The sequence below is a fragment of the Pseudogymnoascus destructans genome, assembly GCF_001641265.1.
Source record: "Pseudogymnoascus destructans isolate 20631-21 unplaced genomic scaffold scaffold_13, whole genome shotgun sequence".
Lineage (NCBI taxonomy): Eukaryota > Fungi > Ascomycota > Leotiomycetes > Thelebolales > Thelebolaceae > Pseudogymnoascus > Pseudogymnoascus destructans.
In genome coordinates, this window is record NW_020167532.1 from 130,644 (window position 1) to 143,458 (window position 12,815).

Sequence of the window (12,815 nt, forward strand, 5' to 3'; positions counted from 1 at the left end):
AGAAAAGCTTTGTTTGATTTGATGGTGCTTCTGATAATGATGCTATGAATATGACCTGGATGATTCCGCATGAACACCTCCATTGATTCCCTCCCATCAGAGCCATAACTGTTTCTCCATACAGAGTTAAAAATAAATATACCCCACCCCCAACCGAGCATTTCCTTACTTATTTGTTCATTCCCCGCAAAGAAAGGGGAAATCGTACATGGAGCATCTAAAAAGTAATTATCCAAACCGAAAAAAAAAATTATGCAGGTTCAACATCATATATATATATCCACCACCAACATAACATCCATATCAAAATCACATCCTCACAACACGTTCAAATATTAGGTAGTAGTTAGTAGTACTGATTCACATTTTTTCCTAATTTCTTTAATAAAACCTTTCCTCCAGCAATCCGCAGTTGAGAACGGACGCCAAAAAAAAAGTATAAGACAACCACAACAACACAGAAAGATTTTATAGTTTATCTATCCTTCCCCCCTTCCACCCATTTGTCCCCCCTCATTTATTTTGGCGAGAGAAGCAACCAACTTGCTTGCTACCAAACACCCCCTCATCCCCCCTCCCGAATCAGAATCCATTAATTAAAAAGGAGCCCATAAAAGAGGTTAAGTAGTCGAAGATGGAAAGAGTAGCAGCGTTACTGCGAACAGTGAGGCAGCACTTAAGCGCCCAGGCTGGGGAACGCCTTCTGGTCCTCAGTGTTGATTGGGGCGGCGCCGCCCCTGGGAGCGCCACCAGCGCGTGGGGCACCACCACGTGGTCCACCACGGCCGCCACGAGGGGCGCCATCACCGCGGGGTCCGCGGAAAGCACCGCGCTCGCCACGGAAGTTGCCACGCTCGCCGCGGTCACCACCACGACGGGGTCCATCACCACGGCCGCGTCCACCGCGTCCGGAGTCGCGGCTGGGCTGCTCGACGAAGCGCTGGTCAATCTCAACGACCTCCTTCTGCTTGCGCTCGCGGGCGCGCTTGGCCTTGGTGGTGGCGGCGGCAATGAAGGCCTCCTCGTCGTCGGTCTTCTTGAACTGGCTGGCGCTGGCCCACTTCTTGTCCTCCTTGATGCCTTCGTTGGCCTTGCGGGTGGCGGAGGCGGAGAGGGAGAGCTTCTCGGCTTGAGCGATCAGGTAGTCGGCGTAGGACACGGAGTTGTCCTGCTCCTCCTCCTCGGGGGTGCGGCCGTCGGCGTTGACGGGGGCGGCGTCGCCGTCCTCGGTCAGAGCGACCTTGCCGTCAGCCTTGGCGAGGGCCTCGCCGGCGACCTCGTCGGCGCGCTCGGCCTCACCGGTCTCACCGCCCCAACCGTGAGCAACCTGCTTGTCGGCATCACTGCGAAGGAAGTTAGCTTTTGGTATATATTAATTGGAAACGAGATGATGCTCACCCGACGACAGCGCGGGAGTGACGGTCGTTCTGGCGTGGTCCGCCACGTCCACCACGGGGTCCACCACGGCCGCCACGGCCACCGTAGGTGCCAGCAGTGCGGTCCTCAGTCGGCTTGGTGCGGTTGTTGGCGCTGCCGGCGTTGCGGTCGCGGTAAGCTGTACGAGACACCGAGGTTAGCTTGCTTGGCGCTAAAAAAAGTCGCACGCTCCTTTAGCGCTATTTGGACTGGGGAAAGCTCAGAAGCTCAATTGACTCGCGCCAAAGGGAATTGTACGCACCTCCCTCGTTACCACCGGGTCCGCGACGGGGGGCGGCGTTCGCTGGGGCGCCTGGGGCCTCGCGGGGGGCGCTGCGCTTGTCGGTGCGAGCGGGAGTCCTGTCGATGACCTTCACAGGTGGCTCGGGCTCCTTGTCAGAGTCCTCATCGTGGTTGTTTCCTAAACGACACATCTGTTAGTCTTCCCATTCCCATCTTTGTAGCTTGCTATCGACAAGTCCGGTGCGACGGGTGATGGTGTCATACCGAGAAGCTCGTACAGGTTCTGCAAATCACACGAGTTAGCTTCCAATCCGAGTCATGGTCAATGTTTACTGCGCGAGCTCAAAAGATACGCGCATTCGCCCGTCTCGCAGCCGCCGCAATCGCAGACGCGGCGACAGCTATTGACGGGATTTGGGGATTGGATTTTGCGCTTTACCTTTGAAACGACGGTGTCAGTCATCGTGTCCGCCTAGCTCAAGTGCCTCCGAAGAAGGCCTTGCTACCGAGTAAACAATTCGAGTAGGTGGTTGGAGGGATTCGAGATGGACAGATCCTATATATCAGGATCCTGTCTCTCGAGATGGTGAAGTTGCTGCTGAAGCTTGGGTTCGGCTTGAAGTGCGATGGAAGACGGCAAAAGCGGTTTGGCAGGGCGAGAACTTTCGGATGCCTCAAATTTCCGCCTTGCTGCATTCTCGCTTAAGTAGGGCAAAGAGTGACCAGTAGTGCTGTCTCTACTACTAACAACTACGTAGTACTATATAGTATGGAGTTATAGACCAGTAGTTAGTCTAATGGAATAGTCTAGTTACTCTAACTCTACTATTATAGAAAACTACAGTTATAAGAGAGTTGTACTACAGTAACTGTGGCAACTAATAGGTTAAAAAAATACCCATTATTCCATTATTCTAGTGCACGATGAGACGAGAGGAGTCTTCCTATTCCAGTTTCAAACCCCAACGTCAATCAACTAAAACTCAATTACACCCGCTACAATTGGCTCACACCCTACAAACGATGACGCCTCCAACCAAACACAATTGCTCTCGACGCCCGCTGTGCATTTTTGCTATTTTAAGAGGTACATTTCCCCCCACCCTCCTACATATCATTCGACGTAGCTCAAAAGCTCAAGCTCGCCCGTCCTCCCCATGACGACGACCCTTCTTGGGCCCCCTCCTCCTCTCCTCCTCCCCTTCTCCTCTTTCCATTTTCGTTATGTTTTTGAAGCTTCGGGAAAGCCAGCCTATCTACAGCAATGCAGCGGCTCCCGTGTACTGTGTAGCCATCGCGGAGACCAGCGACACATAGTCGCCTTCGATAATGATACCCATTTGATCCCCTACCCCTACAGTAGTTCCGCCCCAATGCCCGTGTCCCCCCGCCCCAATGCCCGAGTCCCCCCGCCCTTTGCCAGCCGCCCTGTACTCCGTCTCTGCGTCGTCCAATCGTTTTTCATGATTTATTATTTACCATTCCGTTGTATTTATCCTCCCGGGGGGGCTTCCAAATAGCCATATCCGAGAGCAGGATGCCTTTTCCGAAGCCAGAGATAAAAAATAACAACTATAAACAAGCACAAATTCCCCTCCCAAATTGCGCCTGCAATGCCATTTTGTGTGTGAGAACTCCAAAAAAGGTACAAAAACTTTTATTTCCGAGGGTATCATTGAAATTTCCGGTCTCAGCGCATCGAACTCGTGTCAAAGGTAAATTGGGTGGGGAAGTGCATGCTCGCCGACAGGCCGAATGGGTCCATGTCCAGCATCGGGTCGTAAGGGTCCAGCAGCTGCTGGGTCATCGAGTTGAATCCGGGTACGTGTTCGCCGGCCTGTGTTGTTCGTGGCTGCTGGCGTTGTTGTTGTTGTTGTTGTTGGGGGTTCATCATCGGTGGGAGTGCGAATGGCGTAGGGTATGGTCCTGGGCCGGCAGATTCGGGTTGGTCTTGATCGGAGACAATGTCGGTCTGAGCGTCGTATTCTTGTTCTGTGGCCACGGAGTTAGAAACAGACTTAACAGGGCTTTCTCCAGCGAGCCGGAAAAGGGGGGGGTGGGGGGGAACTAGCTTACCTAGTTGTTCAATGTGATTCTGGAAAGAGGGGTAGTACGCTGCAGGAGCATCTGCGGAAACCCCGGCCCCGGCGGCGGCCTGTATTCCCTTCAAAGCCGGTCCAAGTCCAGAATTTTGCGGTCCTACTGAAACACCGAGCCCGTGGTTCAAGTGCGGCTTCAGCGGCTGGGCACGCTGCTGCTGAATCTGAGCTTCTGGAGCTGGGGGTGTCAACACGTTTGCTTGCGCAAACCCGGGAGATGTCGACGTTGGTGAAGAATGGTGGGACGATGGTGTTGGCCGAGATTGTGGTGACGGGTTACCGAGAGGCACCACAGGTTCGAGCTTGGGTGCGATGTTCGAGTTTGAACGTCGTGCCTGGTGGTGACGGTTCATGATTGCCCGTTGGACCGTTGGAGGCATGGCCATTCCCTGAGGCATATGACTGGGACCAAGAGAGGGGCTGCCTGTCTTTGCGCGCAATTCGGACTGAACGTCGATGCCTTAAAAGACATCAGTATCTCTGCCTTATAATATCAAATGGTATAACGTACCCTTCTCCAGTAGGATCCGCTCCAGCAGCGAGTTCTTGTATCTGAGCATGAGGCACTCATCCGCGGCGCTTCTGTGGGCGGTCTGGAGGCTGTGAAGGTTCGTCTCATGGACTCGGATAGTCTCCTCCAACTGCTTGATGTACTCGGTGCGGCGCTCACGGAAAGCCGCCTGGGCCTGTCGGTTCCGCTGCTTGCGCTCCTCGGAGGTGGCGTATATCTAAGTAGAAAAGGTCAGCGACTGTTTGCCAGGCACAGTGTCTCTGGCTGGTGTTACATACTGGCTTGCGGCCTCCCTTGCGCTTGGGCTGCTCGGTATGTTCCTGGTTGGGCGGTCCGGCATCGGCCTCGGGGGTAGACTCCATGGAGTCGACGGAAGCCTCTCTCATGTCTTCTTTCTTGTCGATCGACATCTTCTCGTCCATTGCTAGGAGGGGCAGGATTCAAAGATTGACTGGGAGTCTCCTTTGCGCGACCGCCATACGGCAAAATCTTTGAAGTCTGGAGGGGTAGACGACAAAGCTGCGATAGCCAAGCGGGTGACGGCGAGTCTACGTGGGAGGTAGAAGGTAAGAGTAGAGTGATAGTAGTGGCGGTGTGTGGTAGGTTGTTCGAGCGCGTCTACTACAGGGAGTATTCCAAGGGTTTGCAGGCAAGGTGCAGAGTACCTGATCTAGACGCGGATATGGGGGGATAAGCGGTAGTGGCAGCGGTGGTGGTCGTAGCAGCGGCAATGGTAGTAGCGATGATGAGATTTGATAAGTGTAGCGTAGTAGGGGGGCTGGGATCGAGTAACGAAACAGCAACGTGTGGAGGCAGAAGTGTTGCTGTGTGTAAAGAGTTGGGTAATGAAAACATATAATGGGTGTGTGGGAGTAGAGGATATTTTCGAGGTAGTAGTGAAAGCGTAAAGCGGTTGGTAAGTGTGTGTTTGTATGTGTTTGTATGTGTTTGTATGGGGGGGAAAGTAAAGAAGAGGGGAAAAGTGGCAGAAGGCTATTGAGTTGGGGGAATATGTGGAGGGGGAGGGGGAGCAAAAGAACAAACAGAAAGAATAGAAGGAGCAGGGGTCTGGAGGGAGGGAGGAGGGATGGTGGAGGGAGGACTGGGAGGGAGAGGATTGTGGGAGAGGGTTGTGGGGAGTGGGGAGGGGTTGTGGTAGGTTGAGTGGTAAGGTGGGTGCCACTGCCACTGCACTGGGAGATGATGGATGATGAAGAATTGCAACAAGGGGACCAGACCAGGGGTCTGAGGGCACTGAACTGGCTTCTTCTTTTCTTGGTGGGGCACTGCACTCTTCTTCTTTTCTTGATGGGGCACTGCACTCTTCTTCTTTTCTTGATGGGGCATTGCACTGGCTTCTTCTTTTCTTGATGGGGAAGTGATGCTGGTGCAGGTGCTGGTGATGCTGGCGGCCGACGACGTTAGAAGAGTGGGGGCTCATGGTGGTCGGGATGATGCGCGGGATGACGCCCAAGTTAGAGTACAGACAGAGATGAGCGTGGTACGATGGCGTAGAGGTAGAGGCGTAGAGGTAGAGGCGTAGAGGTAGAGACGTAGACGTACAGGTAGAGACGTAGGTACAGGTAGAGACGTAGACGTACAGGTAGAGACGTAGACGTACAGGTAGAGACGTAGACGTACAGGTAGAGACGTAGACGTACAGGTAGAGACGTACAGGTAGAGACTAGAGACCAGACGTAGAGACGTAGAGGCGTAGAGTAGAGATGTAGAGGCGTAGAGTAGAAATGTAGAGGCGTAGAGTAGAGATGTAGAGGCGTAGAGACTAGAGACCAGACGTAGAGACGTAATACCGCCGTGTGTGGGTGTACTGTATATGTACGTACGTGGGGAAAGAAGGCCACGATGCTGCGTCATTCGCTATGGACCTATACTACAGTATATATTATATATCCCGTTATATATCCAAACCCTCCACCCTCGCCTTCGTTTCGACCTGCCCGAAATAGCGAAATAGCGAAATAGCAGAGAATGGTGCCCGCCTGCGGACTGGCCCCCCCGGCCCCAAAAAGTGACGTTGGCAGTGGGCAATGAGCCCCCAGGGTCCCAATCGCCAAGACCGCCACTTGCCCGCTTCGGGACGTCACCTGGCCACAATCTCCACACGAAGAGATTTTTGCAAGCCGGACTGCGCGAGGCGGCTATTGGAGGAGAATATCCCATGGATGTGACATGCCGGCTGTCCGGTGTCTCTGGAATCTTCAGACCTGTCGTCCCTGGCCTCAGCTTGAAGATCCTCAGCTTGAAGGGACGACAGGTCTGATCTTCAAGCTGAGGCCAGGGACGACAGGTATGATCTTCAAGCTGAGGCCAGGGACGACAGGTCTGATCTTCAAGTGAGGCCAGGGACGACAGGTCTGATCTTCAAGTGAGGCCAGGGACGACAGGTCTGATCTTCAAGTGAGGCCAGGGACGAAAGGTCTGATCTCCAGGTTTCGTCCAGCTTGAGACCTGCTTCACGCCAACTGGGCAATGTCAAAAAAACAAGAAAACAAAAAAAACAAAAAAAACTCGATGCTACGTTGTGTGGTGGGCATTATTGGACACGCCAGGCTTGATTCGGCTGGGTCCACGCCTTGTTTCTTAGAACGGCGGGCAGAGTTCAGCATCCATCTCATCCATCTCCTCATCCATCTCCTCGGAGCCCGGCTGTGCAACCAGAGTCTGGTAGTAATCCTTATCTTTCCCTATTCCTTACAACCTTATCTGAAGCATTCTGCACTTAAGTTAGAGATCATTGGGGGTCGCATGTATTAAAAGGGATACGGACACCACCACCCACCCCATAATGTCGTGCTTTCTTCTTCGAAATCCTGAGAGCAAGGAAGAGTTTTCCATCCAACTCCCCCATCCATCCCACCCCATCCCACCCTCCCTGCCTCCCTGCCTCTCCTCCACATCAGCGGACCAGAACCAGACCATCCAGGTTCACGCTCCCTCGCCATGCCACTGCATTCGCCATCCCGCTCCCCGTCCAAACATTCATCCCCGCCAGATTCGTCACCGAACATGCAGAAAGCACCACCTACTGTACTCTATGTAAGGGATCCTGCTGGTCCTTGCAATGGCCTGGGGGGGAACACGGCGGCTTGGCGGCTTGGCGGCCTGGCGGCTTGGCGGCCTGTTGCGACTCGTCGGCGCTGAGGAGCTCGAGGCCCATTGCGACTAAGAAAAGAAAGAGACTAGAGCGTCCTCAGGTGCGACGGACTCAGATCCTGTGACAGCTATGGGGAGAACCAGCACATAGCATCATGAGGGACGAGGGATGAGGAATCTGGTCTGTCTCTGCAGTGGTGGTGTTCCATCACACTTGCCAACGCCATGTATGATCCCGCTGGTCTGGCCAGGACGAGGGATCGTGCATAATATGCGAGGTGTTCACAGCTGTTCGCTCTGGGATACAATAGTGATACCTGAAAGTGCCGAAATGGGATATAGCCAGGCCCATGAAGTTAGAACGCATCTGGCGAAAGCTCATGGCTCTTGTTGTATGTCGTACAAGACTCAATGTAGCCGTCGCCTCAAAAAAATCGTTCGTGCCTGAGGCTGCTATCACCAACACCCTTGTCGCTAGGATCTAGGAGCTATGACCAACACGTAAACAAACAAGCCCCCCACGAATCTTATCTTCCACACGTTAACTTCTCCAATTAACTTCCTCCAACACTAAAATACCCAGCTACGGGAAGCTATAGACTATAAATCAAGCGCCTGGACAACCTGTGCCCACTCGCCAAAGCCATACGCGCCAGGCACATCATCAACCCCACTCCCAACTTTCCAAGAATAGCCTGGGAGGCAATTCTATTTCCATCACTGCAAGTGTTCCTATTCGGAATATCCAAACTTCACCTCCAAACTCATCACCAAAAATCCGCCATGTCCCCTCTTCGACGCCGCTCGTCGAGGATTCGGGGGAGCAAAAACACCCCCTACAAGGTAAACAAATCCCTTTGCGGCCTTCCACGCACCACAGTTTCCACTTCAACCATGCTGACCCAGCTGCTGCCACACAGAGAAATGAACCCACCCTCAATAACCTTGCACCAATTGGTGAGCAGGAGGGAACCCCCAGCCGCGGTGCTGCTGCCTCGGCCTCCAACGTCGTCGAAGCTTCACCGCAAGTTCCCAACACCCCGACGACGGCGGGACGCATCAAGCCTCCTCGCGAAGAGATGCACCCGAGCAAGGCCCAGCAAAGCACCAAGAAGGAAGATGAGGGTATCAGACACGGCTTCACCGATATCGGGGCTAGAAAGCCTGAGATCCTTACCACGCCGTCGAAGCTCAACATAAATTCGTCGTCGGAATTCGAGTTCAGATTTGCGAAGCCAGCTCCTTCTCTGGGTCCTGAGGCCCAGCAAATGATGTCTGAGATCCGTGAGGATGCTCGACGCATCAAAGCAGAGCTGGCTGCGAAGAGAGAGGAGGAGATCGCTGAGAATGGAGGTGACATCCTCGGCGTGCTTTCTGGACGAAAGTTTGCGCAGCCAAAGGGCAAGGCTGGCCGATACAGTTACGTCCATATGGCGGAGTTTAAGAAGATGGATTCTATTGCTGCCCACCCTTCTGCTTTCAGAGCGCAGCCTGGACGCATCACACCAGTTGCAAAGACTCTCAAGCGCACCCAGTCCAAGGCCAACCTGGCTGATCGAGATGTCATCCCTGCCAAGCAAATTACACCACTTGCCAAAACCCTCAAGCGCACCCAGTCCAAGGCCAATCTGGCTGATCGAGATGCCAGCCCTGCCAAACAAACCATCAAGCTGGTTCGACCATCGGTTTGCCCCGATAATGAGGCTCCAGCAAAGCGTGCCCGCCAAATGGGTGCTCGCGATACGTCGTTTGCCAGACCAAGCTCGAGGGATGCTAACATGCAGTCACCGAGCAAACCATCCACACCAACAACTGGACGTACGGCGAACTTTTTGAACTCGCTTTCAACCCCAACACAATCCTCGCTTGCACGTGCTGTCAGCATTAAGCAGGATGGTACACCTCAGAGTGCTTTGCGTCGATCTCCTTCTAAGATTGCTTTGACACCCGGACTCGTCAAATCTGCTACCATGAATAACCTGTCTAGCCTCTCCAGATCGGAATCTACCCACAAATTTACTGACAAGATGAAGTCTATCCTTCGTCGCCCAGCTGCTCAAGCGGACAATACTATGCCGCCTCCACCAAGCTCCATTCCATCATTGATGAAGAGCCCTAGCAGGGCCAATCTTCGTCAGGGGATTCCATCTGCACCGGCAACACCTACAACCAAAACTCTCGCCCATTCGAAGAGCACCAAGCATGTTAACTTCACTCCCACCACTACCACGAGGAACGAGCCCCACCACTCTCCTACACCCCTCAAGTCCAACATCCCGCGCTCAAAGTCCTTCGCCAACCTCAACTCAGTGGCCTACCCCACCCTACCATCGGCCTTAAAACCCGCCGCCCGCCCAACCGAAAAGCAACCCGAGACCACAATCACCTACCCCCAGCTCCCCTCCTCGTCCACCCTCTCTCGCACGCCCCTGCAGCCCATCCCCGCCGTCCCCGCCGTCCCAGGTATCTTCACCTTCACCAGCGGGCAAACCATCAAATTCGGCACCCCCCCCGCGCCACCAATTCGCAACCTGGGCACCTCCCCGGGGCAAACAAGCATCCGCCAAGTACGTCCCAGCATCCTCCCTCCCACCACCATGCCGGGCGCATTTCCTAACGCAGACAAGGAGAACGAGGCACCTCCCATCCCGCACGGCTTGGCGAACAAGAAGCGTGCGCGCGCTGCGTCGCCGGATGAGGTGGAGGTGACGGCGCCGGAGATGAAGAGGAAGCGTGTACGTGCTGCGGAGCCGGGTGATGAGGAGGAGGGGGGGCAAGAGGAGCGCTGGCCGAAGAAGTGGAGGGGGAATGTGGAGGTGGGAGGGGCGGAGACGATGGCGAGGAAGATTGTGAAGGAGCAGATGGCGCCGAAGAGTAATATTCCGAGCTCGCCGAAGAGGGCGGGCGGGTTGAGTCTGAGTAGGCTTAAGATGCTTGCGATGCCGAAGTCGAGGAGGTAGATTGGTATGTGGGCAGGTGAGAGGGTTTGTGAGAATGTTGTTCACGGGGCGTATTGATCTGGCGTATGTATGTCTCTTTCGTGGGATGGGGTGGGTTTGGTGTACGGGGATCTAGTGTGTGAAGAGCTCATCACTGGATTTGGATTTGGGGTTGGGATTTGATTTATGTACGAGGACTTTTGACTCTTTGTTTGGAGTATTCGTTTTTGTTTCCTTCGACTTGGGAGTGGCATTTTTTGAGTTTAATGTGGGAATGAAAACAAAATAGGGGGGATGAGGACCGCTTATTGTGTTGTGTGTGTTGGAGTTTTTTCTGCAAATGTATTTTTTTGTATGAGTTCCATGGGTTACTTCCATGAGTTTGGGGGATCTTACTGCTGTTACTAGACAGTCATTAATTCTTTTTTGATCTTCTTGTTTGTGTTTTGTAGTTTGAGTCTCAATTGACGTTTGTTGAATGTGCCTTCCTCTGTGCCGTCCTTCGCGCCTTCCTTTCGTGGGATACTCTTTACGTCATTCGTGCTTTCCTTTGGAGAGAAGTTGGCGTAAGGTCTCTTCGTTCCTTCCTTCCCTCATAAGTGAGTCCCTTCCATCGTGCCTTCCTTTCCGAGAAGTTCGCTGTTTCGATCGCTCCTTCCTGTCAGCGACAATGGGAGTAGTCTAAAGAAAATGACCCCATGAAAATGACCCCATGAAAATGAAGACGGACACTAAATATATTATAACATAAATGCTACCAGCAAAAGGCCTTCCGACACCCAAAAAATAAAGCTGTAGCATGAGTATCGTGTCTCCCAATCTTATAGTAGGGTTTGGAGGTCGCTTATTTGGCAAGGCCAAAAAAAATGACAAAAAATGTGGAGAAACGGCGAATCGAACGCCGGACCTCTTCTAAATCGTGCTTGATCTGATGATCAGGTGCTAAAGAAGCGTTATACCACTAAACCATATCCCCTTTGAAAGATACCAGGAGTTATTTGGCAAGATATATATATATATGCATGTAAATTAATATTATATGATATCCCCGATGGCGACCTTCATTTTGTATTAGATGTGCTTTTTTTGGTTCATAAGGGTCGGGCCTTTCGTTTGTATGAGGCTTACAGGGCGTTCTTGCCTTTTATGTGAGGATGTTCCTCCGTTTACGACATGGGTACGCTTGCTTTTAATATTTATATCGAATTTAAGGGTTATATTATGGAGTGGGAAATAAATTCATCGACGACGGCGAAATAAATAAGACCATAGATATTATCATGTGCCATTAATTAAAAGTAACAATATGATATCTATCCCATTATATATCCCCCCCGTGCTCGTAACCATCGTTTCCATCCTCCTCCTCTTCATCAGAGCGCCGTTTCCTCTTCTTCGGCCTGTTCTGAGCCGCCATCGACCGCAATAGCATTTTATGCTCTTGGCCCCAAGCATACAACTCCATATCATTCCTATGGACACCAATATTATTCCCTCCTTGCCTCTCCCTCGTCGCACGTCTCACCCTAGCTTCAAGCCTAAGATACTCCTCAGTCAGCAAGCTACAAAGAGTACTCCTGTATTCCCAGCCGTTGGCGTGAGGATCCTGTTGTCTGGAATTCTCCATGTACACCATGCACATGCGTGCAAACTCAGAATGGTCGCGTGTAATAGACATCCTATTCCTCCCCTCGTGCAACTCCCTGGTGTCGGGGACGAAATTGCAATACCCCGCCAAGCAACTGAAGCTACAGAAGCGTTCGAGACAGTAAAGATGCACGTAGCCAGCGCAATGGTATGGATCGAGATTTTCATTATTCTGCTCGTCGAAAGCGACGCGGAAATGCCCGCTGGGGATGGTGCGCATTTTGACGGGGCAGTCTGTGAATCGGCATTTGTTGGAGAGGGTGGTTGGGTAGCGGCTGTTTGAGTCGGAGGGGACGCACTGGATGAAGAGGCTTGGGTTGTTGGATTCTAGGTTGTCGGTGCGTGGGAAGTTCACGAATAGGTACTCTAATATCTCTTCGCTCGTGAAGGTCATCCCGGGCTTGAGTTCGCCAAAACCATTGTAGCGAAACCTGTGCCTGCCATCGGGGTTGATCGTACCCCAGCTCTGTGGTGTTTGTGCGAGGGGTTGGTAGTACTGCGTCGGATCGAGCTCAATACGCCTGGCTGTGCGTAAGTTGAGTTTCCAATCATTCGCTTTGGCCTTCCGAGGAACTGGAGCGGCGTTGCCGTTGTTTGTCTTGAGGCGTTTGGCTTGGGGTCCTTGTAATGCTGGGGCGTCATTTGGTACCGGGATATATTCCTCACCTGCTACTCGCTTGAGCGATACGTGGGGCGGCTGCGAAGATTGGGCAAGGTACTGTCGTAGTGGATGGAGCTCAGAGAGCTCATTGATAGTATCACTTGATATACCTTGGCTGATGGGAGGAGGGTTGCCTTGTTGAGGCCGGGTTGTATGTGGTATGTCTTGGTTGATATAAGGTGCTT

The 12,815-nt window shown here is 52.8% G+C and overlaps 5 protein-coding genes and 1 non-coding gene across 6 annotated transcripts; 2 read left to right on the plus strand and 4 right to left on the minus strand.

The window, feature by feature from the left end:
- Positions 1–264: 264 nt before the first annotated feature.
- On the minus strand, positions 265–2,309 carry VC83_05221 (uncharacterized protein). Its single transcript, XM_024468844.1, has 5 exons — positions 2,099–2,309; positions 1,924–1,942; positions 1,679–1,837; positions 1,399–1,555; positions 265–1,343 (listed from the first exon to the last, which is right to left on the minus strand). The coding sequence occupies exons 1-5, from the start codon at positions 2,120–2,122 to the stop codon at positions 677–679; spliced, it is 1,026 nt and encodes a 341-aa protein (XP_024323189.1). The 5' UTR covers positions 2,123–2,309; the 3' UTR covers positions 265–676.
- Positions 2,310–3,056: 747 nt separating this feature from the next.
- VC83_05222 (uncharacterized protein) lies at positions 3,057–5,485 on the minus strand. The gene is made up of 4 exons (XM_024468845.1): positions 4,548–5,485; positions 4,270–4,486; positions 3,736–4,218; positions 3,057–3,651 (listed from the first exon to the last, which is right to left on the minus strand). Exons 1-4 carry the CDS (start codon positions 4,689–4,691, stop codon positions 3,350–3,352), a joined length of 1,146 nt encoding a protein of 381 aa, XP_024323186.1. The 5' UTR covers positions 4,692–5,485; the 3' UTR covers positions 3,057–3,349.
- Positions 5,486–6,132: 647 nt separating this feature from the next.
- VC83_05223 (uncharacterized protein) lies at positions 6,133–6,550 on the plus strand (the record flags this gene model as incomplete). Its single annotated transcript, XM_024468846.1, has 2 exons — positions 6,133–6,139; positions 6,312–6,550. The coding sequence occupies 2 exons, from the start codon at positions 6,133–6,135 to the stop codon at positions 6,548–6,550; spliced, it is 246 nt and encodes an 81-aa protein (XP_024323187.1).
- A 601-nt stretch (positions 6,551–7,151) lies between these two features.
- VC83_05224 (uncharacterized protein) lies at positions 7,152–10,763 on the plus strand. The gene is made up of 3 exons (XM_024468847.1): positions 7,152–8,226; positions 8,304–9,950; positions 10,011–10,763. The coding sequence occupies exons 1-3, from the start codon at positions 8,167–8,169 to the stop codon at positions 10,341–10,343; spliced, it is 2,040 nt and encodes a 679-aa protein (XP_024323192.1). The 5' UTR covers positions 7,152–8,166; the 3' UTR covers positions 10,344–10,763.
- Positions 10,764–11,200: 437 nt separating this feature from the next.
- On the minus strand, positions 11,201–11,298 carry VC83_05225 (the record flags this gene model as incomplete). The annotated part of the gene is made up of 1 exon: positions 11,201–11,298. It is a non-coding gene; the product is annotated as a tRNA-Ala (tRNA).
- Positions 11,299–11,643: 345 nt separating this feature from the next.
- Positions 11,644–12,363, minus strand: VC83_05226 (uncharacterized protein; the record flags this gene model as incomplete). Its single annotated transcript, XM_024468848.1, has 1 exon — positions 11,644–12,363. One exon carries the CDS (start codon positions 12,361–12,363, stop codon positions 11,644–11,646), a length of 720 nt encoding a protein of 239 aa, XP_024323190.1.
- Between the last annotated feature and the right edge of the window lie 452 nt (positions 12,364–12,815).

Excerpts from the sequence above, each read along its gene's own strand:
- VC83_05222 (XM_024468845.1), bottom strand. The coding sequence starts at position 4,691 with ATGGACGAGAAGATGTCGATCGACAAGAAAGAAGACATGAGAGAGGCT. Across the intron at positions 4,219-4,269 it reads GCGGATCCTACTGGAGAAGG|GCATCGACGTTCAGTCCGAA; the intron begins GTACGTTATACC and ends ATGTCTTTTAAG. Across the intron at positions 3,652-3,735 it reads GAATCACATTGAACAACTAG|AACAAGAATACGACGCTCAG; the intron begins GTAAGCTAGTTC and ends CCGTGGCCACAG.
- VC83_05221 (XM_024468844.1), bottom strand. The coding sequence starts at position 2,122 with ATGACTGACACCGTCGTTTCAAAG. Across the intron at positions 1,556-1,678 it reads ACCCGGTGGTAACGAGGGAG|CTTACCGCGACCGCAACGCC; the intron begins GTGCGTACAATT and ends TGTCTCGTACAG. Across the intron at positions 1,344-1,398 it reads CACTCCCGCGCTGTCGTCGG|TGATGCCGACAAGCAGGTTG; the intron begins GTGAGCATCATC and ends CTTCCTTCGCAG.
- VC83_05224 (XM_024468847.1), top strand. The coding sequence starts at position 8,167 with ATGTCCCCTCTTCGACGCCGCTCGTCGAGGATTCGGGGGAGCAAAAAC. Across the intron at positions 8,227-8,303 it reads GCAAAAACACCCCCTACAAG|AGAAATGAACCCACCCTCAA; the intron begins GTAAACAAATCC and ends GCTGCCACACAG. Across the intron at positions 9,951-10,010 it reads GGCAAACAAGCATCCGCCAA|GAGAACGAGGCACCTCCCAT; the intron begins GTACGTCCCAGC and ends AACGCAGACAAG.